Here is a 27,184-nt window from a genome sequence, read left to right as displayed (position 1 = left end):
GGCCTGGCGGCGTTCGCTGCCGGCCTCGGGAAGCGCCTCGCGGACGAGACCGCCGACAGCAACCTGGTGTTTTCCCCGCTCTCCATCTACGCCGCGTTCGCGCTCTTGGCCCCCGGCGCCCGGGGCCCGACCCTGGACGAGATCCTCCGCGTCCTGGGCGCGCCGTCCCGCGGCGGGCTCGAGGATTTCGTGTCCCTCATGGCCGAGGGCGCGCTCAGTGACCAGTCGGGCGCCGGCGGGCCGTGCGTCGCGTTCGCCTGCGGCGTCTGGAGCGACCTCTCGCGCGCGCTGAAGCCCGCCTACCGCGCCGCCGTCGCGGGCACGTGCAACAACCAGGCGGAGGCCCGCGCCGTCGACTTCCGCGGCGACCCAGCTGGTTCACGGGCCCAGATCAACAAGTGGGCCGCGCGGGCCACGCGAGGCCTGATCGACTCCGTCCTTGGGCCCGGATCCATCACGCCGCTCACCCGCGTCGTGCTCGGCAACGCCGTGTACTCCAAGGGCAAGTGGGAGAAGCCCTTCCAGGAGAAGTGGACCACGAAGGAGCCCTTCTACCGGCTCGACGGAAGCAACGTCGAGACGCCCTTCATGCAGAGCGGGTCCTCCCAGTACATCGCCGTGCACCACGGCTTCAAGGTGCTCAAACTCCGGTACAAGATGGCAAAGGCAACGCGAACTGGTTCGCGTGGAAAGAAAGCGCAGGTTCAGACGGTGCACCTACGGCCGATTAGCTTAATTCACTCTTTCGCCAAGTTGTTCTCCAAAGTGCTTGTCCTTCGCCTGGCACCTCTCATGGACGATCTCGTCTCCACCTCTCAGAGCGCCTTCCTTAAGTCCCGATGCATCCATGATAACTTCTTGTTCGTTAGAAACGCGGCACGGGCTCTTCATCGAAAAATAAGCCGGCTCTCCTCGTAAAGCTCGACTTCGCCAAGGCCTTCGACTCCGTCTCTTGGGATTACCTCCTCGAGCTCCTTGAGCGCATTGGCTTCCCTGTGCGCTGGCGAGACTGGATCTCACTTCTTCTGTCTACGGCTTCCTCCTCCGTGCTTCTTAACGGCACCATCGGTCCCTCGATCCCTCATCGGTGTGGGCTCCGACAAGGAGACCCCTTGTCGCCGCTCCTCTTCATCCTCGCGATTGATCCCCTGCAGCACCTCCTCCATCACGCCACGGAGCTGGGGATGCTCTCACCCCTGCCGCTGCGCGAGGTCTCCCCTCGCTCTAGCCTATACGCCGATGACGCCGTCATCTTCATCAACCCCATCCGCGATGAGACTGCGCTCAAACTTCTGAAAAAATTCATCGCTTCTCTGGACAAGATCAGGCGCTGCTTCATCTGGGGAATAGAGGAGAATGATTTGGTGGGCGGCAAGTGCAAGATTAGCTGGAAAAAAGTTTGTTCTCCACTTGACCGTGGTGGGCATGGCTTGTTAAACCTCGAAGCCTTTGGTCGCGCCCTTTGCCTTCGATGGCTCTAGCTCGAATGGCGTGCTCCAGAGCGGCCTTGGGTGGGCATGCAAACACCTTGCGATGCCACGGACCATGACCTCTTCGCTGCGGCTACTCGTGTCTCCATCGGTGATAGCAACACGGCTAAGTTCTGGCACTCCAACTGGCTTGGCGGACGCCCCCTCCGTCTGTCCTTTCCCCTGTTGTTTGCGGATGCACGACGCAAAGGGCGGACCGTCTCAGAGGCTCTCAATGGCTCCAAATGGGTGGATGACCTGCGCCATGACCTCTCCACCCAGCTCCTTCTCGAGTTCGTCCATGCATGGTCTATGCTCCAGAACGCTGACATCCTCCTCCTCCCTGGCGTGCCCGACACCATCCGCTGGACTATCACTGCCGATGGATGCTACTCCGCCCGCTCTGCCTACAGACTGCACTTCGAGGGCCACGTCCGCTCGAACCACGAGCGCAACGTCTGGCGTGTTTGGGCACCCCCGAAACTCAATTTTTTTGCTTGGCTTCTCCTCCACGATCGCCTCTGGTGTGCCGACCGTTTCTAGTGCAGGGGCTGGCCCAACGACTACTTTTGCGCCCTTTGTCGCCGCAACTTAGAAACCTCACATCACTTGTTCGTCGAGTGTCCCGGTGCCCGGCAGATCTGGTGCGAGGTGGCTCTCTGGCCCAACTGTTCCAGCATCACCACCGCTATTTGCCATGCTTCGGCTTCCATTGACTCCTTCCACGAGAGGATGATCTTGGTCACTCAAAGCAAACACCGCCAAGGGATCAAATCCATGTTCATCCTCATCTGTTGGGCCATATGGCGCAAGCGCAACTCCAGGGTGTTGAACGACAAGGAAATTTCGTTTTGCCAGATTTGTTGTTTCATTAAGGATGAGGCCCGCGAGTGGGCTTTCGCGGGCGCCAAGGCCCTTAGGAAGTTACTTTGGGAACCATCTTGATTTTCTTAGCTTTTCCACGCCTCGGGTTTTCTTTCCTTTTTTCTTACTCATTTGCCTCAGGGCAGCCTTCTAATTATTCTCTCTGCTAATACATCGAAAGCCAGCGTTTGCTGGACCTTTGAAAAAATAATCCTCTCGTCAGTTGCGTCACGATGCATTCCATCCATACACTAGGGGCGGATCCGCCCAGGCGCCGTCCGGCCATCGTATCAAGAGTACACTGTTCTCTATGTGCATCTTCCTCCCGGATGACAAGGACGGCTTGCGTAACCTGGTCGGCATGGTAGAGTCCCAGCCTGGCTTCCGACACAAGCACCTGCCGAAGGAGAAGGTCTACGTCAACGAGTTCCGGGTGCCCAAGTTCAAGTTGTCCTTCCACAGCAGCGTCGTCGTCGTGCTCAAGAAGCTGGGACTTGAACTGCCGTTCGGCGACCGAGCCGATCTGTCCGAGATGGTGGAGGACGATGGCTCTGGCTTGCTGATGGTGCAGAGCGACGTCGTCCACAAGGCGGTCATTGTCGGGGGATGACCCCGGGTAGGGTCATGACGACACGCTCTAGCCGAGATGACGAAGGCAAAACCGGCATGGTCAAGTATGCTGGCATCGTAAAGCCAAGTTAACACTAAGCCGGCATACCGGGTATATGCCGGCATAACTATCTTATCTTATGAGTTTGCAGGATAAGGACGAGACCCTAGATTTCGGCCCGTGCCGAGATCTCTCAACGGTCTTATCCTGACCACGCGGCGCAAGGAAAGCAGCGTCATCATTATCACGGGAAAAGTCAGTTGCCGCTTATGTAGCGGTTCCAGGCGACTGCACAAAAGAAGCACCGAAAGAGAATCTCTGACGGGAGCCGGCAGAGGTCAACAGTACTTGTTGCAGGGTGCCAGGTAAAGTAAAGTTGTCTTGTCCCCTGTGGTGCCACCCGGAGGGAACCAAGCCGCGTGCCCGATGGGGCCCAAGGAAGATGACGTTAGAACTCGGCCCGCATATCAGTGTGACATAGGCGTCCTATAAATAGAGCACCACCCCTCCCTGTATAAGGAGAGAGCACTTATGCATCTAGAGTTTTCTCCTTCTTCTTCTTCTTCCTTAAGAATACAGCTCAAGGAGTGCCATTGTAAGATATTGTCTATCTCAGCTAATACAACAAAGCAGGAGTAGGAGTCTTACCTCGGCAAGAGGGCTCCGAACCTGGGTAAATCGCGGTGTGCTTGTGTGCTTGTGCGTGTTTCCCTTCACGTCCTCCCTCCTCCGGTTCCTCCTTCGTCCATCGGCCCCAAGTTAAGCCATCCTATGGCATCTGCCGTGACACCACCACGACAGTTGGCGCCCACCGTGGGGCCAGCAGCGGCGCTGGCTGGAGTCTTCATCCGGACGGGAAGTTTTCTCGCCATCGGAGAGCGCGTGGTCTCCAGTTTTTTCTAGAGATTCGGCTCTCTGGGCTTCATCGACAACAACACGGGCTGCTTCAACGACGCACCGCTTCCCTGCGCGGGCCGCTTCATCAACTTCGGCATGCAAGAGGTTTTTGTTGCCATTGATAGCCCCTGCAGGTACCCAGAGCAGGTGGTGGTGGCCGAAGACGCCCCCGCCGTCTGCACGGTCCGCAGCCGGCATGTTGACTGCCCCGCTGACCGTGTGGAGGTCATGGTGACGGCTCATGGTGCCGATGCTGGAAGGGACGCTACGAGAAGTGGCGCGGTCCCAACCAAATCTGGCAGAATGGCAAAACTCCCCTGGGAGAAGCCGGAAAACATCGCTGCTCAAGCCGGCATGTCAGTCCTGTCACCGAAGCCAACGCAGCTCCAGGCCTCCATCGAACGGCTGACCGCGCCGGTGGCGTCGAACGCTAACCTGGCCCAGCTGCAGGCGGAGTTGGAGTTGGAGCGACAAAAACTGCTGAAGGAAGCTATTGACGTCACTCACGCTCGGCAACAACTTGATATTTCGCTCCATGAGTATAGCAAAGCTCATGGTCTTAGTTCTATTGTGTTTACTAATCCTAGCCGAGTTGGGGAGGTGCGTAACCGTGGCAAGAACTTGAATGCCTAGATGACTAGAGATGGCAGGGGTGTGCCAGCAGTGTCTCAAGTTACGCCTCGGTGCTAAAGCCGAAATACAATACCCCTGTCAAGAATCTCACAGCTGCTGAGGCTGCGGCCAAAGAGTTGCCGAATCATACAGGAGAGGCACTCCGGCAGCAGCAGCTGCACGCGAAAGAGCTGCTCCATCAGCTAATGAGCAGAATGAGGCATACATGAGAGCGCACGGCAAACCCGGTGCATCTCAAGTTATTAACTCGACAATAGATGCTGGTGGCCGAGTTGACAGACAAGCGTCTCCACCTGGTGGCAAGCGAGATAAAAGTGTCAACTCTGGCCGAGATAAGCAACTAGAGCGTTATGACCCGGCCTTGGCAGAGAAACAGATGGTCAGGAGGGTTGATGACAACCAGAGTGGTTTGCATCCCGGCTACAATCGCCGAGACCAGCAAGAACGTTACTCGTTTGATCATGGACACCGACCTCGGGGTCCGGCACCCAATACTGCTGCAGGTCAGCAAGGTGTCGGGCGCAACCCCCCGTATCGAGGTGAAGATCGCCAGTATGACCGTTACGGTGATGGATACTCAGTGTAACATCCCAGAATTTTCCAATTCTGGAATGTTACATGAAATAATTATTTTAATTAAAATATTGGCTTTGGAGATATTTTGGGTTGTGAATTTCTGAAGGATTTGAAATTTTTAGGACTTATTTAAATTTTTCCACACCATGTTTGAATATTCAACAAAAGAGTGGATTAATATGACTATCCAAATTATACAACATGGTTGGAACATTTACATAAGTTCAAAGTATTACAGTTGGAACCGTTTGCATGTTATGATTTTATCCGAACTATTATTCGCATCTAATAAATCCTATTTTCTTTCTGAAGAATTTATTAGCACACTAAGTTTCCAATTTAGATGCCATGACCATTTGAGAGCATCGTTGGAATATTTGAATCAATCAGAAATGATTTCTGACATTTGTTTAACTGATAAAGAAAGGGAATAATATGACTTTCCCAAGTGTATGGTTGAAAAACGTATTTAATGATTCGCCTATGTTTTTCCCGATATTTGCTTTGTCGTGTTCATTTTGTTTCCGAGAGGAAACTATCAAATATTCGAGAAGATGATAACGTGACATCCTCGTGTGCAAATGTTATTCCAACATTTATTCCGTCGTTGAGAGTGGGATAACGTGACTTCCCAAATATATATATAGTTGGAAACATCTGCGATGGTTTACATGATTTGAGATTTGGTGTTATAAAGCTATTAGGGAATTTTATTGAACCGTATAATTATTATGAGATCTTCTTTGGAGTTCAACCCAATGGGGTATTTAGCTATGAAAGGATTTTAGTGCAAATTATGCCAACCCAATATGTTTATTGGAGTTTAAACTAATTTATGAAACAAAGGTTTCATAATAGATTTCAAAACCTATTTTATGTATTACTTATAAAGCTCTAATGACATTTATATAAGCAAAAGTATTTTTACTTATTTTATTTTTGAAAAGATTCAAGTCCCAAAAGTTAACACTTTGGAGAATTTGAATTTACAAATTTTCTGGAGTTTATTTGGACTTATTTGGAATTAGGAATTAAAAGTTATTAAAAAAAAGAAATGGAAAAAGAATAAAGAAAAAAAAAAGAGAATGGACCGACCCAACTGGGCCGGCCCATCTCCACCGAACGCCCCAGCCAGCCACGAGCACGAGCTCGTGCTTCCTCCTCCTCTGCACGTAAGAAATCATTTCTTTCCATATTTTCTTTCTTCAATTTCTTTCCTTTCCGCGCGTCTCTCTCCAAAAGGAAACCACCCCATCAATCCTCACCATCCCGGGAACCCGGCAAGCTGGATGAGGACCACTGGGTCCTCTACTTCGACGTTGCGTTCAGTCTTCAGGAAGCAGGCGCTGGGGTCATCATCGAGTCACCCACAGGGGACCAGTTGAGGTTCGCTGTTCAACTCGACTTCGCTAACTCCACCAACAACAGGGCAGAGTATGAGGGCCTGCTTGCCGGGTTGCGGGCAGCGATCGCCCTCGACATTAAGCGCCTGGTTGTTCGCGGCAATTCCCAGCTCGTGATTAACCAGGTGAACAAGGACTACGATTGCCCTGAAATGGCGCCGTACGTGGAGGAGGTCCGCAAGCTGGAACAAAAGGTCAAGGGTTTGCGCTTCGAGCAACGCAAGCGGAAGGATAACTTCGCTGCTGACGAGCTGGCCAAGATGGCAGCAGAGCGCCGAAAGCCTCCGGCGGGGGTGTTCTGTCAGAAGCAAGTGGCGTTCAGTCGCCCCCAGCCGGCTGCCGGGGACGCCCCTCCGGCAACCGAAGGAACCCCTGCAGCAGCGTGGGTCCATGCCGCAGATATGATGGCATGCGTTGGCAGGGAGATTGCCCCCTGGGCGGAAGAAATCGCCCGCTACTTGAAAGAGGAGGCTCTCCCGGAAGATGACGTCGCAGCGGAGCGTGTAGCGCGACAAGCCAAGATGTACACTGTGGTAGATGATAACATCTACCGCAGGCGTGCAAACAGTGTCAAACTCATCTGCGTGCCGCGGGAAAAAGGGTGCGCACTGTTGGAAGACATACATCAAGGCACATGTTCACACCATGTGGCCTCCTGGGCTCTAGCTGGCAAGGCGTTCCGACATGGCTTCTACTGGCCCACGGCCCTGGCCGATGCGGAGCGGCTTGTGAAGACATGCGAGGCATGTCAGTTCCACTCAAAGAAGAGCAACCAACCGGCACAGGCCCTGCATGTCATCCCGTCCTCATGGCCGTTCGCGGTCTGGGGGCTGGACATCGTCGGCAAGCTACCAAGGGCGGTTGGCGGTTACGAATATTTGTTCGTGGCCATCGACAAGTTCTCCAAATGGGTGGAGGTGGAACCAGTGCGGAAGGTGACCGCCCAGGCGGCCATCAAGTTCTTCAAGGGCATTGTGTGCCGGTTTGGTGTTCCTAACAGCATCATCACCGACAACGGCACGCAATTCACGAGCGCGGCGTTTCAAGTCTACTGCGAAGACATGGGCACTAAGCTGCGCTTCGCGTCCGTCGCTCACCCGAGGAGGAACGGACAGGCGGAGCGAGCCAACGCAGAGATACTGCGGGGGCTCAAGACGAGAACCTTTGACAAGCTCAAAGGCCACGGGAAGCACTGGATCGAAGAACTCCAGCCCGTGCTGTGGTCCATTCGGACCACACCTAGTCGGGCAACGGGCAAAACTCCTCTCGCCCTTGTCTACGGGGCAGAAGCGGTGCTGCCCCACGAGCTCAAGTACGGATCTCCCCAAGTACGCGCGTACGGCGACACCAGCCAACACGAGCAAAGGGTCGACGATCTAAACTTCATCGAAGAGCTTCGATGCCGGGCTGCTGTGCGAGCCGCGCGCTACCAGCAGGGACTCCGCCGTTATCACGACAGACGAGTCCGCCCTCGGGGGCTCGAGAACGGGGACCTTGTCCTGCGCCAGATACAAGGAACAAAGGCCGGGAACAAGTTAACTCCGAAATGGGAGGGCCCCTTCCGGGTAGTGCAGGTGACCAGGCCGGGGGCTGTCCGCCTGGAAACCGAAGACGGCTTGCCGGTGCCCAATAGCTGGAATATTGAGCACTCGCGCAAGTTCTACCCGTGAAGCGGCGGAGCCCGACCCTCAGGTGATGCCTCCGATGCATACCTCTCGAACTAGTGTAACCGGGCAGCCCCCGCGTGTAAACCGCTAGTTTATCGTGAATAAAGATAAGTGTTTCGACCCTGAGCTTTGCATTTGCCTTTTTTATTCGCACGTTTTTCTCTCTTCTGTCTCCTGCTTTAAGTGCACAAAGGTGTCCTTCCATACTTGGTGGGCTGATGTGGCCACGAAACGTAAACCCGTTGCCGGATCGCTCCGGCACGGGACATGCCGTTGGTAGGCTTCCCGCGACGCGCATCACTGGACATGCCGTTGGCGGGCTTCCCGCGACGCGCATCACTGGACATGCCGTGGGCGGGCTTCCCGCGACGCGCATCACTGGACATGCCGTGGGCGGGCTTCCCGCGACGCGCCTCACTGGACATGCCGTCGGCGGGCTTCCCGCGACGCGCTTCCCACGACGCGCATCACTGGACATGCCGTTGGCGGGCTTCCCGCAACGCTCATCACTAGACATGCCGTTGGCGTCGCTCGGTGCTCTGACACCGGGGGTGTGCTGCCACGTCCCCCTTTTAGGTTCGGTAGGGGCGTCTGGGGCGGAGACTCGGTGATCGCCGGCACAGACGATGAGGCCCTATAGGGCCGGCGAGACGAAGTGCTAGGGGTACGCGCTAGTCCAAGAACAGATGCACGCACGTTTTTTACCCAGGTTCGGGCCACCCGGAGGTGTAAAACCCTACGTCCTGCCTGTCTGAGCTGATATTCATTACGGATTAAATGTTTACAAGTGCATGGGTGCCACCTCCGCTGCTAGGGGCCTAAGACCCTAGGGCAGGATTAGACAACCACTGTTCCTTGGATCGGACGGGTAACTACCCGTCGGTCGGCTCGTTTACTGAGCCGCGCGCCTTGCTCCTTGCCTTGGTGGGACCGCGCGTCCCGCGCCCGCCGCGCGCCCGCGTGGCTCTGTCAACTGGGCCCCACGCCCGAGGCGGGGGCGCGCGCCCGGGAACCCCCAGTCCCAGCAAGTCGAACCCAGGAAGCACCCGGGCCCCACGCACCCGGGAACCCCTCCCGGGAAGCAGCTTCCCGGGAGGTGCCCAGGTGGGAATATTCCTCGAAGCCCCGCTAGCCCCTTTTGGGCTGGTAGCTTGCCGGGGAGCTCATAAACGCTCCCCGGGATGAGACCTTCCCGGGAACCCGGGAAAGGGGCCCGCGCGTCGCGCAGCGGTGGCACCCCGGGTGCCACCGGTGGGACAGTAGCCCTCGGGCATGGGCCGGCATCACCTGTTCCCGGAAGGGTCTCCCCCTGGTCGGTTGCCGGGCTACGCCCTTAACCGACGCGTAGGCCCCGACCGGTCGCGGACCCGCGTCCCTTTGCTGCCCCGTGTACGGCGCCGTTACAAGCAGAGCAGTGGACGCGTGATCTCCGCCCTAACTCCCCCCCCTCCTTAATAGGGTAGTTAAGGCCACTCCGCGCATTATTCCCACTGATTAGGAGTTACCCCCGCGCACTCGTAGGGTTTGGAACCGGCCGTTACCAAACGGCTGGGCGTCATAAAGCCTCTACTTTGGCCAAAAGGGGAACAACACTTTGCCCTTTCGCCTCCATCTTCTTCCGCATCTCGTATCCCTGCGCTCCTGCCGGCTTCCGCCCTTGCTTTCCATGGCGCCCCCCACCACCAGGAAGGGGAAGGAGGTCCAGACTTCGAAGAAGCCCGCGACCAGCAAGACCGAGGCGGCACTCAAAGCGGCCGCCGCCAAGGACCAGAAGAGGCGGGAGATGCGCGCCACAGTCGCCTTCTTCCGTGCCGGCTACAACGGCGAGGCGCTGGGGAAGCTCCGGCACACCGTCGCCTCCAACTTCAACAAGCACGGGGAGACGCGGATCTTCCCGGCGGGCGTCGAGCACGAGGACAACGATTTCCGGGTGCTTGCGCGCTTCCTCCTCTGCGGCATGGTGCCGCCCTTCTCTCTGTTCCTCCACGCACTGATGGAGTCTTATCAGTTGCGGGTGGCGCAGCTCCGCCCCACCTCGCTGTTCCTCCTCGCCACCTTCCAGTTTCTTTGTGAGGCGTTCGTGGGGGTGATGCCGTCGGTGGGGCTCTTCCGCCACTACTTTTACCCGCGCATCGACAACGCGAAGGCGATGTCGTCCGGGGTGGTCTTCCGCGCCCGCGACCAGATGAAGTCGGAGTTCATCGTCCGGTCGGGGAAGAAGATCGAAAAAGAGTGGCGGGGCGACTGGTGCTGGGTCCGAGTTGAGGACCCCCAGGAGTTCATCCAGCTGCCGACGGAGTTGCCGGTACCCCAGAACGGCTGGCAGGACAGGTACCACCGCGACGCCGACCTCCTCCCCATCGTGGAGCAGATCAAGGCGCTGCGGCTAGCGGGGCTCAGTGATGTTGACGTGGCACGCACCTTCGTCCATCGGCGCATAGCCCCGCTGCAGCTACGCTCCCGGCCCTCGTGGATGTACACGGGCTCCAGGGACAGGACACGCCTCCAGGCAGACGGCATGGACTTGGAGTCCCTCAGGACATGGGTGAGGGGGATCTCCGGCGAGATCTTCCAGTCGACGGAGTTCCCGTCGGGGGTCTCCGCTCTCCATGCCAGCGTCAGGGCGCTCAGCAACATTGTCGGCGCCTTCCCGCCCTGCAACGAGTGGGGGATGATGGACGACACCCCCACCCGGGTCCCGCACGCTCCCCCGCAAGCACCCCGTGGGAAGCAGGTGCTCGAGGAGAGCGAGGGCGGGTCCGAGCCCCGCTGACCCTCCTTCCGGTCGCTGGACGACGAGGCGGGCCAGAGGGCTGCGTCCCCGGAAGTCGTCGCCGTGGAGGACGACGACGAGGAAAGCAGCGATAGCGCGCCCTTGATCGTGGGAAGATCGAGGGCGTTCGCAGTAGCCGCAGCCACCTCCTCAACGGTGACGTCCGCCCCGGCAGCGGCCACCAACCTGGCGGCCGCCACCGCTTCTGGGGCGCCCGTCGGTACCTCGACGGCAACAAGGGCCGCGAGTGCCTCGGCGGTGGCCGCCAGCTCCGCGGCGGGAACCGGTCCCGGGGTGCTCGCTGGTACCCCGGCAGCGCCAGCACCTGCTGGGGTCACCGGCGCCCCGGCAACGGCCTTCGCCCCGGTAGCGGGGGCCTCCGCGAGTTTGGCTTCCGGTGCCGCGGCGGCATCGCCGTCAACACCCGGAGCTCTCCGGGTTATGACGACTCCGCGGGCGCCCACGGCGCCGCCCGCTCGTGGGGTCTTCCGGGGCTTCACGCTCTGGCGCAATCCCCCGAAGTCCTCATCACCGGCGGGTGCCAGCAAGAGGGCGAGGAGCGATTCCCCGCCCGGCACACCAAGCAAGAGGACGCACGCCGACGCTGGTGGTGCCGCTGACCCCGCTGCCACAGGGGTCAGCAGCGGCGCGGGCGAGTCCCTTGGCGACTTAGCCCCAACGGAGGTAGGGCCAGGACCGGCTATGTCCTTGTTGCTTCTCTGCAGCTGCAATTTCTGTTAGTTAGGCTCATGAACATACCTTCTCCTTCTGCAGTGAGCGGCAGCTCGCTCGCAACAAGCCTCTTGGACGTTCCCGCAGGCGCTGGTGAGGTAGGGGAGGCTGCCCCAGCAAGCCCGACGGCCGCACAAGGTAACCGCCCCGGTCGCCCTTGTCCGCTCTCGATCGCCCTAGCCATCGCCGATCCTCATGCCTGTCATTGCTGCATGCACAGGTGCGCCCCCGCCAGGAACGGGCGCACCCGCGGTCGACCCGGACTCGGTCGTCGAGGCCGCGGGGGCGGAGGTGGAGTCGGAAACGGCTCTAACGTCCGACCCCGCTGCAACGGACACGGCGGCAGCAGAGGACACCGCCGCCGCCATGACGGCACCTGGCGACGAGCCCGAAGCTGCAGACGTGGCCGGCACGGGCTCACCCGTCATCCAACAGGGGTCAACCCCCGCCGGAGGCAGGGAGCCTTCTCCAACCCCGGGGTCCCTGAGCGCAGGCACGGGGGAAGTTGCCGGGGAAGGACGGCAAGACCCCCGGGAGCAAGTTGGCGACCCCGCGCCTAGCCCCACTTCGGTAGCAGGGGCTTCATCAACCTCGGGGGCTCTCCCCGGCACCAACCTCGGCACCCTCGCCGGGGTTGCTTGGAACCCCCTTACCTGGGATCCGAGCGTCTTTGAGCGGGGGCACCGGTTCCTGGATGCCGTCCGGGACCAACAATTTGCCTTCGTCACCTCCTACAACGAGGTGAGGGAGCGCCACACCGCCGCCAAGAATCAACTCGGCAAGGTGCGGGAGGCCGTGGAGAGAGAGAGGCGCGAACTCTCTCGGCTGCGCAAGATGGCCCGCCTCGCCGAAGAGGAGGCGCGGCTGGCCCGGCAAGCCCTAGAGGCCGCTCAGAAGCCGGTAGTCCCGGAGACCGAGCTCCGTCGGCAACTGAAGGTCCAGCGCGTGGAGCTCCAAGGGAGGCTCGACACGATGGCGGCAACTCTCGAAACGGCTGGAAGGAGCATGCCGAAGTGCTCGCGACGGCCCAGACCGGCTGGACGAGAAGAGCGAGCTGATCGCCAATTACCGCGGCGAAATCCAAGGCCTCCGCGTCCTGCTGGAGGCGCAGGTCAAGGCTGCCAAGGATGCGGCGAGGGCGGCGGCCCGGCACGAGGCCGAGCTCAACTCCGCCAAAGACAGAGCGGCCGGGCTTGAGGATGAGTTGGCCGCCGTCCGGGAAGAGCTCGCCAAGGCCGGCGTGGACAACGCGACCAAGGCCGCCGAGCTCACGAGGCTGGAGGGCCACGTCAGCAAGGCCAAGAAAGGCCGCGCAAGATGCCCGACTCCACCACGGCACGCTGATCGGGTAGCGGCAGCTTGAGACGGAGAAGCTGACGAAGATCGCCGAGTCGCTGCGCGACCTACTGCCCAAGTTCGAGCTGCAGGCGGTGGAGGTGGACGGCACGGACGTCACGACGCTGATCCCCTTATTCTCCGACTTGGTGGGGAAGCTCGGGGCGCTCGACGTCTGGATCGCCAGGTATGGCGCCAATGAAGTCGCCAACTGCGCTCGGGAGGTTGCCGGGACAATCCTCCCGCGGATTCATCTCCGGGACCCGGAGTTCCCCTTCGAGTCCCTGCTGGACGCTTGGTCCGACAGCGAGGACGAGCCCACGCACACCCAAGCAGTGCGCGAGTTCGTCGATGAGGTCGTCGAGCGGATGCAGATGAAGCCGGAGCCTGATCTCCCCGCCGACCCCCCGGCCGAAGACGGCGACAACTAGTTGCCGCAGTCCCCAGCTGTACTCGTTGCTTCCACTGTACCTTCTTCTGTTTGATTTCCCTGCAAGTATGGCGCTTAGCGCCGTTTGAACAATCACATTTTGATTAGTCCATGTAATCGTTCGACACTTAGTCAATCAAGCTTGTTAATTTGCTCGATTTTTGCCCCTTGTTCTCGAGGCTGCCTCGCGGGATTGTTCCCTTAGCCTTTGCGTGTTATGCCTTGTGTTGCCGGGGGCTCGCACGCCCCACCCTTGACCAGACCAGGGACCCGGGACGGACCCGTGGTGCCGACCTGGGGCCAAGCGGTAGGCGGCGAGCCACTCCGCTTGCGGGGTAGCTACTCCAAGCCATGCCCTCCCGGGACGGACCCGGAAGCCACACGGGGAGCGCACTCCCCCCGCAAGCGTCCTCCTCACACCCCGGCCACGCGTCGGTTCCGGGACCACACTTGTCGAAGCAGCGTTAACTCTTAGTTAAGTAAACTTTTCGACAAGTTCGTTGTTCCTGATGCTATCTAGCGGGGTGGCCCCTTCTAACCTTTGCGTGTTTTGCCTTGTGTTGTGGGGGACTCGCACGCTCTACCCTTGACCAGTCCAGGGACCCGGGATGGACCCGCAGTGCCGACCTGGGGTCAGGCGGTAGTCGGCGAGCCACTCCACTTGCGGGGTAACTACTCCAAGCCATGCCCTCCCGGGACGGACCCGAAAGCCACTCGGGGAGCGCACTCCCCCCGCAAGCGTCCCTTTTAACACTCCGGCTACGCGCGGGATCCGGGGCCGCACCCAGCGAGACAGTGCTCAGTTTCGTTCAGCTCTTAGCGAATTCAGTGTTCATGTTCAGACACTTAGCTTTTCCGTTCGGTCCAATGCCTCGTGACGCTCGGCGGTAGAGTGCAACTGGTGCACTGCCTGGGTAGGAAACCACCTTGGGTACCTGTTCAAGGGAAACGATCTCTGAGGGATGCGGCAGGAGGGCGGGGGCAGGATCGCCGCCCGCGGGAACCGCCGCCGACGATGCTACCACCACGCTCACGCGGCAACCCTCGCCTTCAGGGACGGACCCTGGCCTAGGGGACTCCGTCCCGGGAGCAGCCGCAAGACGCTATAACGTCCTCGCCGCCAGCTGCGCCCCACCCAGAACGGCGAGCACGGGTGGCGAGGAAGTTATAGCCTCCCAGCGACAGCCCCCGCAACCGGGGAGACCTGGTTTTTTCTGGGGAACTCGTCCCAAGGGATGTGACAGCCCTTGTTGCCCGGGAGCAAAACTGCTCGAGGGCCGCGGCAGGGACGCGGTGATGGGCCGGAACGGGCTCCGAGCGCCGGGGGCGTGCGGCCACGTCCCCCTTTTAGGTTCGGTAGGGGCGTCTGGGGTGGAGACCCCGCGATCGCCGGCCCTGCCGATGAGGCCCGACGGCACCGGTGAGGCAAAGTGCTAAGGGTGCGTGCTGTTCCAAGAACAGGTGCACGCACGTTTTTTACCCAGGTTCGGGCCACCCGGAGGTGTAAAACCCTACGTTCGAGCCGACCGACGGGTAGTTAACCGTCCGATCCAAGGAACAGTGGTTGTCTAATCCTACCCTAGGGTCTTAGGCCCCTAGCCGCGGAGGTGGCACCCATGCACGCCACCAGCTCACCGGGAGGGGTTGCATGCCTCCCCGTTGGACACTTGTAGATCATGCACCGAGGCACATGTGGCATCCCCTTGTGTATAAAAGGAGGACCCATGCCAACAGTCAAGGGGGTTATTTTTTTGGTCAATTGGACAATCGTTCAGTTCCACAAGTTCCCTTAGCTGGCTCACTAGATCAGGGATCAGTTGGTTCCAGTGGACAGCCAACAGAGAGCAGTAGGGAGTACTTAGACATTGAGAGGAAGCCCGGGAACCTGCCCGGCAACTTGTAAACATTTGATCCGTAATCAATACCAGCTCAGACAGGCAGGACGTAGGGTTTTACACCTCCGGGTGGCCCGAACCTAGGTAAAAAACGTGCGTGCACCTGTTCTTGGACCAGCACGCACCCTTAGCACTTTGCCTCACCGGCGCCGTCGGGCCTCATCGGCCATGCCAGCGATCGCGGGGTCTCCACCCTAGACGCCCCTACCGAACCTAAAAGGGGGACGTGGCCGCACGCCCCCGGTGTTGGAGCCCCGAGCGACGACAGGGATAGTGGAATTGCAAGCCATAGCGTGGTTTGCCCAAGGATGCCGACACGGCAGCATGTTGTGGCAAAAGCTGCAAAGAGAGATGCCGGCTACCCTATCTGAAATGATCCGGATCGCCGACATGTATGCGCTTGGCGATCCGACTCAGCCATCGTTGATGCCGGCAGAACCTCAAAGGAAGCAGCCGACATACAATCTTGCCGGGGGATTCCGGATTACCGATATGGGCCAGCCCATGTCGCCACTATTCAGGATCAAGCTGATGCCGGCTTGAGCCAGCGTCAGAAAACAGGGAATCAGCAGTGGGTCAAGAAGGGAGAACAAAAGAAGCCCCGGCAAGATAAGCCGAAGTATACGTTCGAGGTGTTGCTGGATCAGCCTTGTCGTTTCCACATGACTAACCCCAACAAGCCGGCGAATCACACAACGCGGCAGTGCAGCTGGATACAGCGGGCCGAGAAGGGTGAGGCAAGTCGTTTACCCCCTCCTCCACCGCTCACAGGTGCTATCGCACAGATCCAGGGACCACCTCAGGCAAATAATGCCGTCAACCAGGTGGAAGACCACGATATCCCGGGATATGCCGGAAGAAATGAGTACAAGGAGCATCACCAAAGCTACATGATCTTCATCATTGAGCCGACTGACAAGCAAAGTCAGCGCAGGCGAGAGATGGAGGTGAATGCTATAATGCCGGCTGTTCCGAAGTTCATGTATTGGTCGGAGCAAGAGATCAACTGGAGCCGGGCAGACCATCCCAAGGTCATGCCCAACCCCGGTGGATATGCTCTGGTGGTTGACCCGACAATCATCGGGCCCGACATTAACGCCAAGTTCACTCGGGTTCTCATTGATAATGGGAGCATCATAAATATCTTGTACCGGGACACGATGCTTAAACTCGGCATTACTGATAACATGCTTGAGCCTAGCCGGACTACCTTTCACGGTATTGTGCCGGGAGTGTCTTGTCCCCCGGTAGGCAAGATCCGAGTCGACGTCCTATTCGGCACCCGGGAGAACTGTGGAACCGAGAACCTAGTGTTCGAGGTGGTGGACCTTAATAGTCCGTACCATGCATTGCTCGGCAGACCGGCACTCGCCAAGTTCATGGCGACTGCTCACATTGGCTATCTGAAGATGAAGATGCTGGGACCAAATGGTACCATAACCATCACTAGCAACTACAAACGTTCAATGGAGTGGGTAGCGGCCGGATCTGTTTTGGCTGAGTCACTGGTCATCGCTGGCGAGAAAAAGAAGTTACAAGAAACGGTTGCGATGGCTCAGTCGGCACAAATTGGCCTGCCGGCTATGACCAATCCCCATGGAAGTGTGGCTTTTCAGGCAGCCAAGGAAACAAAGAAGGTACAGGTTGACAGCGAGTTCCCGAACCGCACTGTCATCATTGGTGCCAGCCTGGGTGAAAAATAGGAAGGCGAGCTCACCAGCTTCCTCCGTGAGAATCGGGACATCTTCGCATGGTCAAATCAAGACCTGCCGGGTGTGTCGAGGGAGTTGGCTGAGCACTCATTACATGTCAGATCAGACGCAAAACCGGTGAAGCAGCCCCTTCGACGCTTCGCCGACGACAGAAGGAAAATCATATCGGAAGAGATATCCCAGCCTCTAGCTGCCGACTTTATCACGGAAGTGTTGCATCCCGATTGGCTGGCAAACCCGGTCATGGTTGAGAAGAAGAAAGACGACCCAACTGCTGCCAAGGTGTGGCGCATGTGTATCGACTAAACCAGCCTGAACAAGGCGTGTCCCAAAGATCCTTTTCCATTACCTCGGATTGATCAAGTGATCGATTCTACAACCGGGTGTGAGTTGCTGTCTTTTGTAGACGCGTACTCCGGTTTTCACCAGATACCGCTGAACCCTAATGATCAAATAAATACATCATTTATCACCCCGTTCGAGGCTTATTGTTATCGCACTATTCCGTTTGGTTTGAGGAATGCGGGGGCTACTTATCAAAGATACATGCAGAAATGCTTGCATGACCAACTCGGCAAAAATGTGCAGGTATATGTCGATGATGTCGTCATAAAAAGCAAGGAAAGCGCCACGCTTCTGGATGATATTCGGGAAACATTCGCAAATCTGAGGAGATTTCGGATGAAGCTGAACCTGGCCAAATGCACATTCGGTGTGTCGGCAGGGAAGTTGCTTGGATTTCTGGTATCAAGCCGAGGTATTGAAACAAATCACGCGAAAATCGCCGCCATAGAAAGAATGAAACTGCCAAAATGCCTCAAAGATGTGCAAAAATTCACTGGATGCTTGGCATTACGAAGTCGCTTTGTTAGGCGGCTGGGTGAAAAGGCAATGCCCTAATACCAGCTGATGAAGAAAACCGACAAATTTGTGTGGACGCAACAGGCGGACGTGGCTTTTCAAGAGCTGAAAAAGAATCGAGTTGTTAGTGCCGTCATCGTGGTGGAAAGAAGGAGCCGATGTTGTTATACATAGCAGCAACGAATCGAGTCGTTAGTGCCGTCATCGTGGTGGAAAGAGATAAAAACGGCAAATCAGTGCAAAGGCCAGTATATTACTTGAGCGAGGTGCTATCATCGTCTAAGCAGAATTACCCCCATTACCAGAAAATGGCGTATGGCGTGTATATGCCGGCAAAGAAGCTGAAGCATTACTTTGAGGCACATCAGATCCGAGTTATATGGGAGGCACCCGTCTCGGAAATCATGAGTAATAAAGACGCGAGCGGCCGGGTCGCAAAGTGGGCTGTCGAGTTAGCACCCTATGCACTGCAGTACGACAGACGGGATGCCGTGAAATCTCAGGCTCTGGCGAATTTCTTGGTGGATTGGGCCGAGATGGAGTATGAACCACCGCCCCCGGAAACTAACTACTGGAAGATGCATTTTGATGGCTCTAAGATGAAAAGCGGGCTCCATGTTCAGAAGACTAGTGGCCACTTCGAAGGGTGCGAGTTTCACCATATACCGCAGGCGGAGAAGGAAGCAGCCGACACATTGTCAAAACTCAGCTCAACACGACATGCCATTCCAGCTGGTGTGGCATTGGAACATTTACGCAAACCATCCATCAAGCCATCGCCAGAGTCGGAGTCAATCTTTATCCCGGCGAGCTCTGAAGCTGACGTCACCCCCATGGACATTGACAGTGGCAGTGGTTCCGGTAACCCGGGAACTGAGCGCCTTAACTCGGCAGAACCAATGGCGGTTGAGCCAATGGAGATAGACGTACCAAATGAGCCAATTTTTACCACTCGTCCCGTGCCGGCTTGGGCACAATCGATAATGTCGTACCTAAAAGATGGGAGTCTCCCGGAAGAGGAAGTGTCGGCAAGGAAAATTCAGAGAAGGGCGAAGGCGTACACCATCATCAATGGCGAGCTATACAAAAGGAGTGTCACTAATGTACTACATCGATGCGTTGAGCCGGAAGTAGAGCAAGAGACTCTCCGGGATATTCATCAGGGAGAGTGTGGCCATCATGCATCTTCAAGAACGCTAGTGGGCAAGGCATTCCGGCATGGTTTCTACTGGCCAAGTGCACTACAGGAAGCAGAAGACATAGTCAGGAAGTGCAATGGCTGCCAGAGGTATGCCAGCAAAATTCATATGCCGGCATCCGAACTCAAGACTATTCCAATCACTTGGCCGTTTGCGGTTTGGTGTTTGGATATGGTGGGACCTTTCAAGCAGGCGCGAGGAGGCATGACGCATATCTTGGTCATAGTCGACAAGTTCACCAAATGGATTGAGGTAAAGCCGATCCGAAAGTGTGACGGCAAGACCGCGATGTCATTCCTGAAGGACATCATTTTGAGATATGGGTACCCACATAGTGTTATCACGGATAATGGAACGAACTTCGTTGAGGGACCTTTCGCGTGGTTTTGTGATGAAAAGAAGATCCGGCCGGATATCACTTCTGTGGCACACCCTCAGTCCAACGGACAATTTGAAAGGGCAAACGGTATGGTTTTAGCTGGCATAAAACCTCGGCTGATCGAACCATTGGAACGTACTCCGGGATGCTGGCTGGACGAACTCCTGGCGGTGCTGTGGAGTCTCAGGACGACTCCCAATCGCTCTACAGGCTATACGCCATTTTTCCTCGTATACGGGCCGGAAGCTGTCTTACCAGCCGATATTGAACATGACTCCCCGCGAGTGACCATGTATACCAAAGCCGAGGTAAAAGAGGCCCGAGAAAATGATGTCGACCTGCTCGAAGAAGCACGGGAGTTAGCTCTATCTCGGTCGGCCATCTATCAACAGCACCTAAGGCGTTATCACAGCCGAAAGGTCAGCCCACGAATATTCTGGGAAGGAGACCTCGTTCTCCGACTTGTGCAGCGCACAGCCGGCATGCACAAACTGTCACCCCCATGGGAAGGATCCTTCACTGTGAGCAAAGCGCTTCACAACGATTCCTATTATCTTATAGATGCACAAGATCCCAAGGCGAACAGGATGGACCGATCAGGCGAGGAGACCAAGAGGTCATGGAACGTGGCTTTACTTCGTCCGTTCTATACTTGAGAGATGAGTATTTGTATCATTTTCTCCTTATGTTGAATGTTTTGAGACAATGAAATTGTTCGCCGGGTTCTCAAAAGCAATTATCTTTTGCTTTTGTATGTCGGGATGGCTTAGTTGTGTAATCTTATGTCAGGTTAGTAGTGTGTCGGTATCGAAAATCCCCTCTATGACTTCGCTGCTGTCCGCAGCCCGGCTTCATGACAAGCTAGAGACGGGTGCGAGATAACCGAACACATGAAAAGCGATTGCGGAAACAAACAAAGCGACCCGAGATGCGCATTGTCTTAACCCGGCATTTCTTTCTTAACTCGGGTATTGCCAAGCGAATTCGTCGAGTTTATTTTTTCGAAAAGGTGGTTCTATGACTTCGCGATTCATACGTCGAACGCTGATAAGGCAGACAAAAGAACCGGGGTCATAAAATTTCACTAAAAGGAAAAATGCACTCGGGGACTCGGTTGGGAATTTGATAAGCAAAAGACTTATATAAATTAAACATATGATGTCTTACAAACAAAAGTATGTTAACCCGGTTACATATGCACCCGGCATTCCGGGGATCTGATAATTTTCAAGTTCTTTTTGCCGACATGACTAAGAAGAGATGGAGGGATTGTTGGCGCCGAAACTCGGACCATCCGTAGCGGTGGACGCCGACTCGACGACAATTTCCTCGTCAACGGCTTCGTCTTCGTCGGCCATCTCGGCCTCTGCCTCGGATATCGGGCCCTCCACAAACTTATGCACATCGGCATACTGAATGAAGGAGTAGGCCCGTTCTTTGCGCTTGGTGATCAGCTCAGGATCCGAGAGATAGGGGGAGCCGACTCACATCGACTGCAGCACATCGAGGTTGATGCTGTCATACCAAGATAGTACGAACGACAACGCCTCGTCGGCACCGACGCGTGTGGCTGACTCCCGCCAATCATTAAGGCGATCCTCCACCTCGAGAAGCCGCGTCGCCAGTTCCGGGATGCCGGTCGGAGCTTCTTCTCCCGGCCATAGAGCTCGGAAAGCCCGGATGCTGGCATTCAGCATATTAACCCCGAACGAATTAGAGGCTTTACCCGGCTAGCAATGCTAACCAGATAATCCACTAAGTCGTATTCAAAGGGGGTTGTTCCGGATGGATCCCTCTTCCTGCGCGCCCTGAGCACGGCAATTTGGGCAGTCTCGATTGATTGTGGAAAGAATTCTGACAAAAGCACAGAAGATAGTAATGAGTCTCGGCATCCTGGTACTATTACTCGGACAACTGATCAGATGGAGAAATTTGTGTCAGGACAACTTACTGGTCAGCATGGTGTCGATCTTGACGAGCTCATGCCGGACAACCTTAAACAGCCGGGTCTTCTCGGCATCCTCTTTCTCGGCGGCAATGGCGCGGGTCTCAATCTCGGCGACCAGACCCTTGCACTTCTGCACCTCGCTCTCCAGACGGATCCTCTCATCAGCCTGGGTAGAGAGGGCCGAGGTGAGTTCACCCACCTCGGTCTTATGCGCCTCTGCTTGCGCTGCGATTTGCGCCTGCAGCCGAGCCACGTCCTCCCGGTGTTGTTCTGCTAGCCGAGTCTTCTCATCTGTTTGGCAGACATACATTACAGAGGCTAGAGTTTAAGTTGGAAGAAACTTGAAACAGGGAGGAAATGATACCTTGGACTTCGGCGACACGCTTCAGGAGCTCCGCCACTTGGGCGTTGTCCCCGGCTATGAACAAGAGCGCATATTAGCTTTAGCAGCACATTGATACTCGGACAAAGATTTTATGACAGTAAAATATACTTACTCTGGCACTCGCGATCAGCTTTCAAAGCCTCGTGCTCCGCCTCCAACTTCTTGTACTTTGCAAGCAAAGTCTTAAAGGTAGCGGTGCGCTTATTCATGCAGGACTGCAAAACGATGATTCACCGGTAAGTTTAGTGCAGTAAGAAGTCAACAATTATAAGCTTCACGCCAACTATTCTAAACCCAGCCTGAATCGCGGGGAATAAGTGTCTGAAGTTTCTAAAGCTTCAGGCCGACTATTCTAAACCTGGCCTGAATCTCAGGGAATAAGTGTTTGAAATTTCTAAAGCTTCAGGCGGACTATTCTAAACCCGGCCTGAATTTCGGGGGATAAGTGTTTGAAGTTTCTAAAGCCTCAGGCCGACTATTCTAAACCCAGCCTGAATCGCGGGGAATAAGTGTCTGAAGTTTCTAAAGCTTCAGGCCGACTATTCTAAACCCGGCCTGAATCGCGGGGAATAAGTGTCTGAAGTTTCTAAAGCTTCAGGCCGACTATTCTAAACCCGGCCTGAATTTCGGGGGATAAGTGTTTGAAGTTTCTAAAGCCCCAGGCCGACTATTCTAAACCCAGCTTGAATCTCGGGGAATAAGTGTTTGAAGTTTCTAAGTGTTGCAGAGTGTTTGAAGTTTTAAGGGGGTAAGCTTCAGGCCGACTAATTCTTACTCGCTCTAAACTTCGGGGACTAGGAGTATGGATACTATACTGGATTTAAAAATAAAATCTTTTAAGGAATTCTTCGTACCTCTGCAGATCGGCTGGCTTCAAACAAGGCCACTTGCTTGGTACATCCGGGCAGACACCAATTCTGGAGTCGCTGCAGGTGGAGGTCCCACCAGGGGGCTTTGCCGCGCTGACTGGAGGGTGCTGGAGGTCACTTCATAGTTATCGGCGCTGTTTCAATCCATTACGAACTGGCCCAACGACCCCCAGTTGTGCCCGCCGGTCGTCCTGAGGGGAACTCTCTGGTGCCTCCGGGTAGGCTGCGGGTTGGAAGAATCCGGAGGCGCTGATCTTGCCGGGTTAGCATAGGCCTTAGCCTTCTTGGCTTTTGCAGGAGCAAGCTGAGTGGCTTGCGGCTGCGGTGGTGACGATGGAGCTGTCGGAGTCAGTTGCGGCCCTTGGGGTTCTTGGGGCCCCGTTGCCGGCTGCTACCTCCGTGGCCTGCGGCTCCATCAATGTCTCAGTTGCCACCGAGGAAGGAGCAGTCCCGGCAGCCGAGGTCCCAGCTGCGGATATCCCGGCTGAGGCGACGTTCGAGGCATCGACGCTCGGGTCGACATCCCGGACGGAGGATGTCGGGTCAACGGCAGTCTCGGTCTCACCCGTGGCTTGGGTCCCAGCCTCGGCACGGGGAGATGGAGCCGTCGGGATCTCAGACGCGATACATGTCTGAGATGGCGTGGCCGTTAGAGCCGCCCTGCAGAAATAAAACTTAGCCGTTATCATGACAATAAAGAAGAAAACCGGCGTCAAAGATTGAAATAGTGTTAGCCTTACCCGGCGATCAAGGGCTTCGGTTTGGGTCCACGGCTAGCAGTCTTCTTCCGCTTAACAGTCTACGGAAGATCCTTCTCGGCGGCGCGCTTCGGGACGGCGCGTCTCTCTCGGCCCGATGCTTCAGCAGCGGCCGGACCCAACGTCTCGGCAGTAGCAGGCTCGTCCGATTCGACTGTTTCCGGGGTAGAGCAGATGTAAGTATCTGGATGATGAATGTTCTAAGGACTACGAGAAGATGTCGAAGGTCCTTACATTCGATGCGACGAGGGCCGGCGTGAGCTATCGGCATGTGATCCTCGGAGTCCGGATCTTCATTGTCGATGGTCCTGCGCGGGGCCGCGAAGCGTTTGTCTGGGGAATTCCCGTCCTCGTTGCGCTGAAGAGCGAACCTCTGCACAAAGAAGTCAGGTGGTGCCGAGATAAGCCTTCGTCAGATAGATGACGGCATAACCGTGTGTCGGATATGAACAGGAGATAGATGAAAAACAAAACTTACAGGAGGAGCACGGCGTTCCCAGCTGTATGCCGGCATGCCCCAGGTCCAGCACTCTGGCATGCTCATCTTGGCGATCGCCTTGACCCGGCGCCGGACTTCGGCCTAATTGAGCTTGAATGTCGACACTCTGTACGGGTCTAACTGGCCGCCATAAAAGCACATCTTGTGTACCCGGCCCTGGAGCGGGTACAGCCGTCGATATACAAAAGTGGCCAACAAATCGTCAGCTGTCATCCCGTTCACCTTGAGTTCGAGGATGCCGGCATGGATTTCGTTGATCTCCGGGATGGTTTCCTTCGGATCATATGTCCAGTTCCTCTTCTCCTCCGAGGGGCCGACTTCGAATCCCAGCAAGTTGATTCTGTCGGTGTCGGAGGTGTTCTTGACGTAAAAGAAGGTCTTGAGCCATTTCTTGCAGGACTCGAGACCTTGAATCCAAGGAAAGATGGAACCCCGGCGGGGTATGACGGTGGCGGCGCCGCACTGGGTCATTGGCTTAGCGGCGCCGGGATTTTCTTTGTCGGGGAGAACTTGGGGCCGGAACATGAAGTACCTGGCCCACAAGTCAATGGAAGGCCAGAGGCCGAGATAACCCTCGCAGCAGGTGATGAATGCCGAGAGTGTGAGGATGGCATTCGCCAGAAGGTGGTGCGGCTGAAGGTCGAAGAAATCTAAGAAATTCCTAAGGAAATCGCTGGCCGGGAGAGCAAAGCCGCGTTCAAAGTGAGCGAGAAACACTACATGCTCACCAGGCTCCGGGGTCGGTACAGTCTCGTCGCCGGGAATCCGGCACTCCACGTCCTCCGGAATCTGCCGGGAACGGCGAAGCCATGCAACGTCTGCCGGGGAGATGTCAGAGCCCTCCCAGCTGCCTCGCTTCGAGCCCGTCCTCTCTTCCATCTGCTGAGCAGCAGAGTCGACGGCGGCGGGGTTTCGGGAAGAAGAAGCCATGGTTGGGAGCAGATCTAGGGTTTGCTGTTTTCGATGAGAAGGTGCTCGCGCGAGGCTCGGGCAAGCAAGGAAGTGCGGCAGAGACTCAAGCGAGCGCGAGAGAGCTTGCGGCTGCGAGTTCGGTGGCGGAGAACTAGGGACTGTGGCGGCGGCGGAGCTTCGGGCTAGCGGCAATGGCGGAGTGCGCGGAGAGCAAAGGGGCAGAGGAATGCGAGAAGAGCGAGGAGTGTGAGGGGTTTTTACCCTCGCCCTCCACCTTTACTTATACCCACGACGCAGTAAATGGGGCGCGTATCCCCCGCACCCACGATCCCAGTGGCCAACGGGAAGAACGTGCACGAATTTGGGGCCGTTAACCCCATTAAAGCGCACGCGCTCGATTATCGTGCGGCATGGCGCCGAGAATCCCGCAGGATCCGGGAGGATAAGTGTCTGCGTGGGAACCGAAATTCCCCTCTTAATGGCTCTGTCGGCTTTACTGCTCGATGGGACGACGCGCTCGCCTCAAAAAGCGCACCGGCAGTAACTCGAGTCTAATCCTCCCGCTATTTTAGAGAAGCGCAGACTACAAGCAACAGATTGCATCAATGTCGGCAGAAGGAAGTTCTCTACTGTCGGCCACGGAGGAGAAAAGAATCTCGGTCAAGGGCGGATTCGGCAGGCCGAGTCGGTATGTCGGGTTAACTTGATCTCGGCTAAGAGAACTCGGGGTTGTTTCGGCATCCTCTTCGGCTGAACCCTTGTAGGCTTTGGTGGTTTGTCTATGAGAAACTGTCGTGGCCCGGCATTCTTTCCTGCTGGACCGCAACAGCTTCGGGGACTAGTGTCGGGGGGATGACCCCAGGTAGGGTCATGACGACACGCTCTAGCCGAGATGACGAAGGCAAAGCCGGCATGGTCAAGTATGCTGGCATCGTAAAGCCAAGTTAACACTAAGCCGGCATACCGGGTATATGCCGGCATAACTATCTTATCTTATGAGTTTGCAGGATAAGGACGAGCCCCTAGATCTCAGCCCGTGCCGAGATCCCTCAATGGTCTTATCCTGACCACGCGGCGCAAGGAAAGCAGCGTCATCATTATCGCGGGAAAAGCAGTCGCCGCTTACGTAGCGATGCCAGGCGACTGCACAAAAGAAGCACCGAAAGAGAATTTCTGACGGGAGCCGGCAGAGGTCAACAGTACTTGTTGTAGGGTGCCAGCTAAAGTAAAATTGTCTTGTCCCCTACGGTACCACCCGGAGGGAACCAAGCAGCGTGCCCGGTGGGGCCTAAGGAAGATGACGTTAGAACTCGACCCGCATGTCGGTGTGACATAAGCGGCCTATAAATAGAGCACTACCCCTCCCTGGATAAGGAGAGAGCACTTATGCATCTAGGGTTTTCCCCTTCTTCTTCTTCTTCTTCTTCTTCCTCAATAATACAGCTCATGGAGCGCCATTATAAGATATTGTCTATCTCGGCTAATACAACAAAGCAGGAGTAGCAGTTTTACCTCGGCAAGAGGCTCCGAACCTGGGTAAATCGCGGTGTGCTTGTGTGTTTGTGCGTGTTTCCCTCCGGTTCCTTCTTCGTCCATCGGCCCCAAGTTAATCGATACTATGACATCTGCCGTGACACCACCACGACAGTCATCGAGGTAAACGAGGAAGGCACCGAAGCTGCGGCCGTCTCATGGTTAAATTTTGAAGTTGCATGTGCGCCACGCCCGCGTTCCCCGCCTCCGCGAGTTGATTTTGTGGCCGATCATCCCTTTGCGTACTTCATAGTGGAGGAGACGACCGGCGCCGTTGTCTTTGCGGGGCACGTCCTCGACCCCGAGAGAGAGACATAAGATGTGACGCACGGTTTTATTTAGATTTGATCCCCTTTGGAGCAACATGGTTTTATGACTCATGCGCTGAACACATTGATCTATATTTTTTTATTTTAGAGAGTGAAATATTTTATTACTTCTGGCCAATAAACTATGGATGCGGACATCCAACATTCAGAACTTCGTATTTCATTGAATGATTTTTTTTCAGTGTGAAAATTTCTTTTGTGAAACCGTTTAAATTCATTTCAAGAAAACTTTGTCTTGTATAACAACATTATGGAGGCGACTTTTGTTACATTAGCATTTTTGTTTAAGGCCCGGTCGTGCACCGGGCAGTTGACCGTGCAGCAGCGACAGGCGGCGTGCAAAGTTGCCAGCATGGACGTGCGTCGCCGGAAAGCCAAGAAGCAGGGACTGAGGAGGAGATCAGGAGAACTTTGGAAGAACTGGCATATCGCCATTGGGGAGGAGGGGACGGAGATGACGACGCTTTTGCGTGACTTTGATTGTGTCGCTGCTACGGACTAAAACACATGTTTAAA

The 27,184-nt window shown here is 56.2% G+C and overlaps 1 protein-coding gene across 1 annotated transcript; it reads left to right on the top strand.

Annotated features, from left to right (window-relative positions):
• Positions 1–26,657, top strand: LOC112269496 (putative serpin-Z8). Its single transcript, XM_024456315.1, has 5 exons — positions 1–66; positions 142–696; positions 2,605–2,925; position 3,301; positions 26,455–26,657. The coding sequence occupies exons 2-5, from the start codon at positions 199–201 to the stop codon at positions 26,655–26,657; spliced, it is 1,023 nt and encodes a 340-aa protein (XP_024312083.1). The 5' UTR covers positions 1–66; positions 142–198.
• Positions 26,658–27,184: the final 527 nt, after the last annotated feature.

Source organism: Brachypodium distachyon, chromosome 5 (genome assembly GCF_000005505.3).
Source record: "Brachypodium distachyon strain Bd21 chromosome 5, Brachypodium_distachyon_v3.0, whole genome shotgun sequence".
Classification (NCBI taxonomy): domain Eukaryota; kingdom Viridiplantae; phylum Streptophyta; class Magnoliopsida; order Poales; family Poaceae; genus Brachypodium; species Brachypodium distachyon.
The sequence above is the reverse complement of the archived record's forward strand: the minus strand, read 5'-3'. Positions and strand labels throughout refer to the sequence as shown.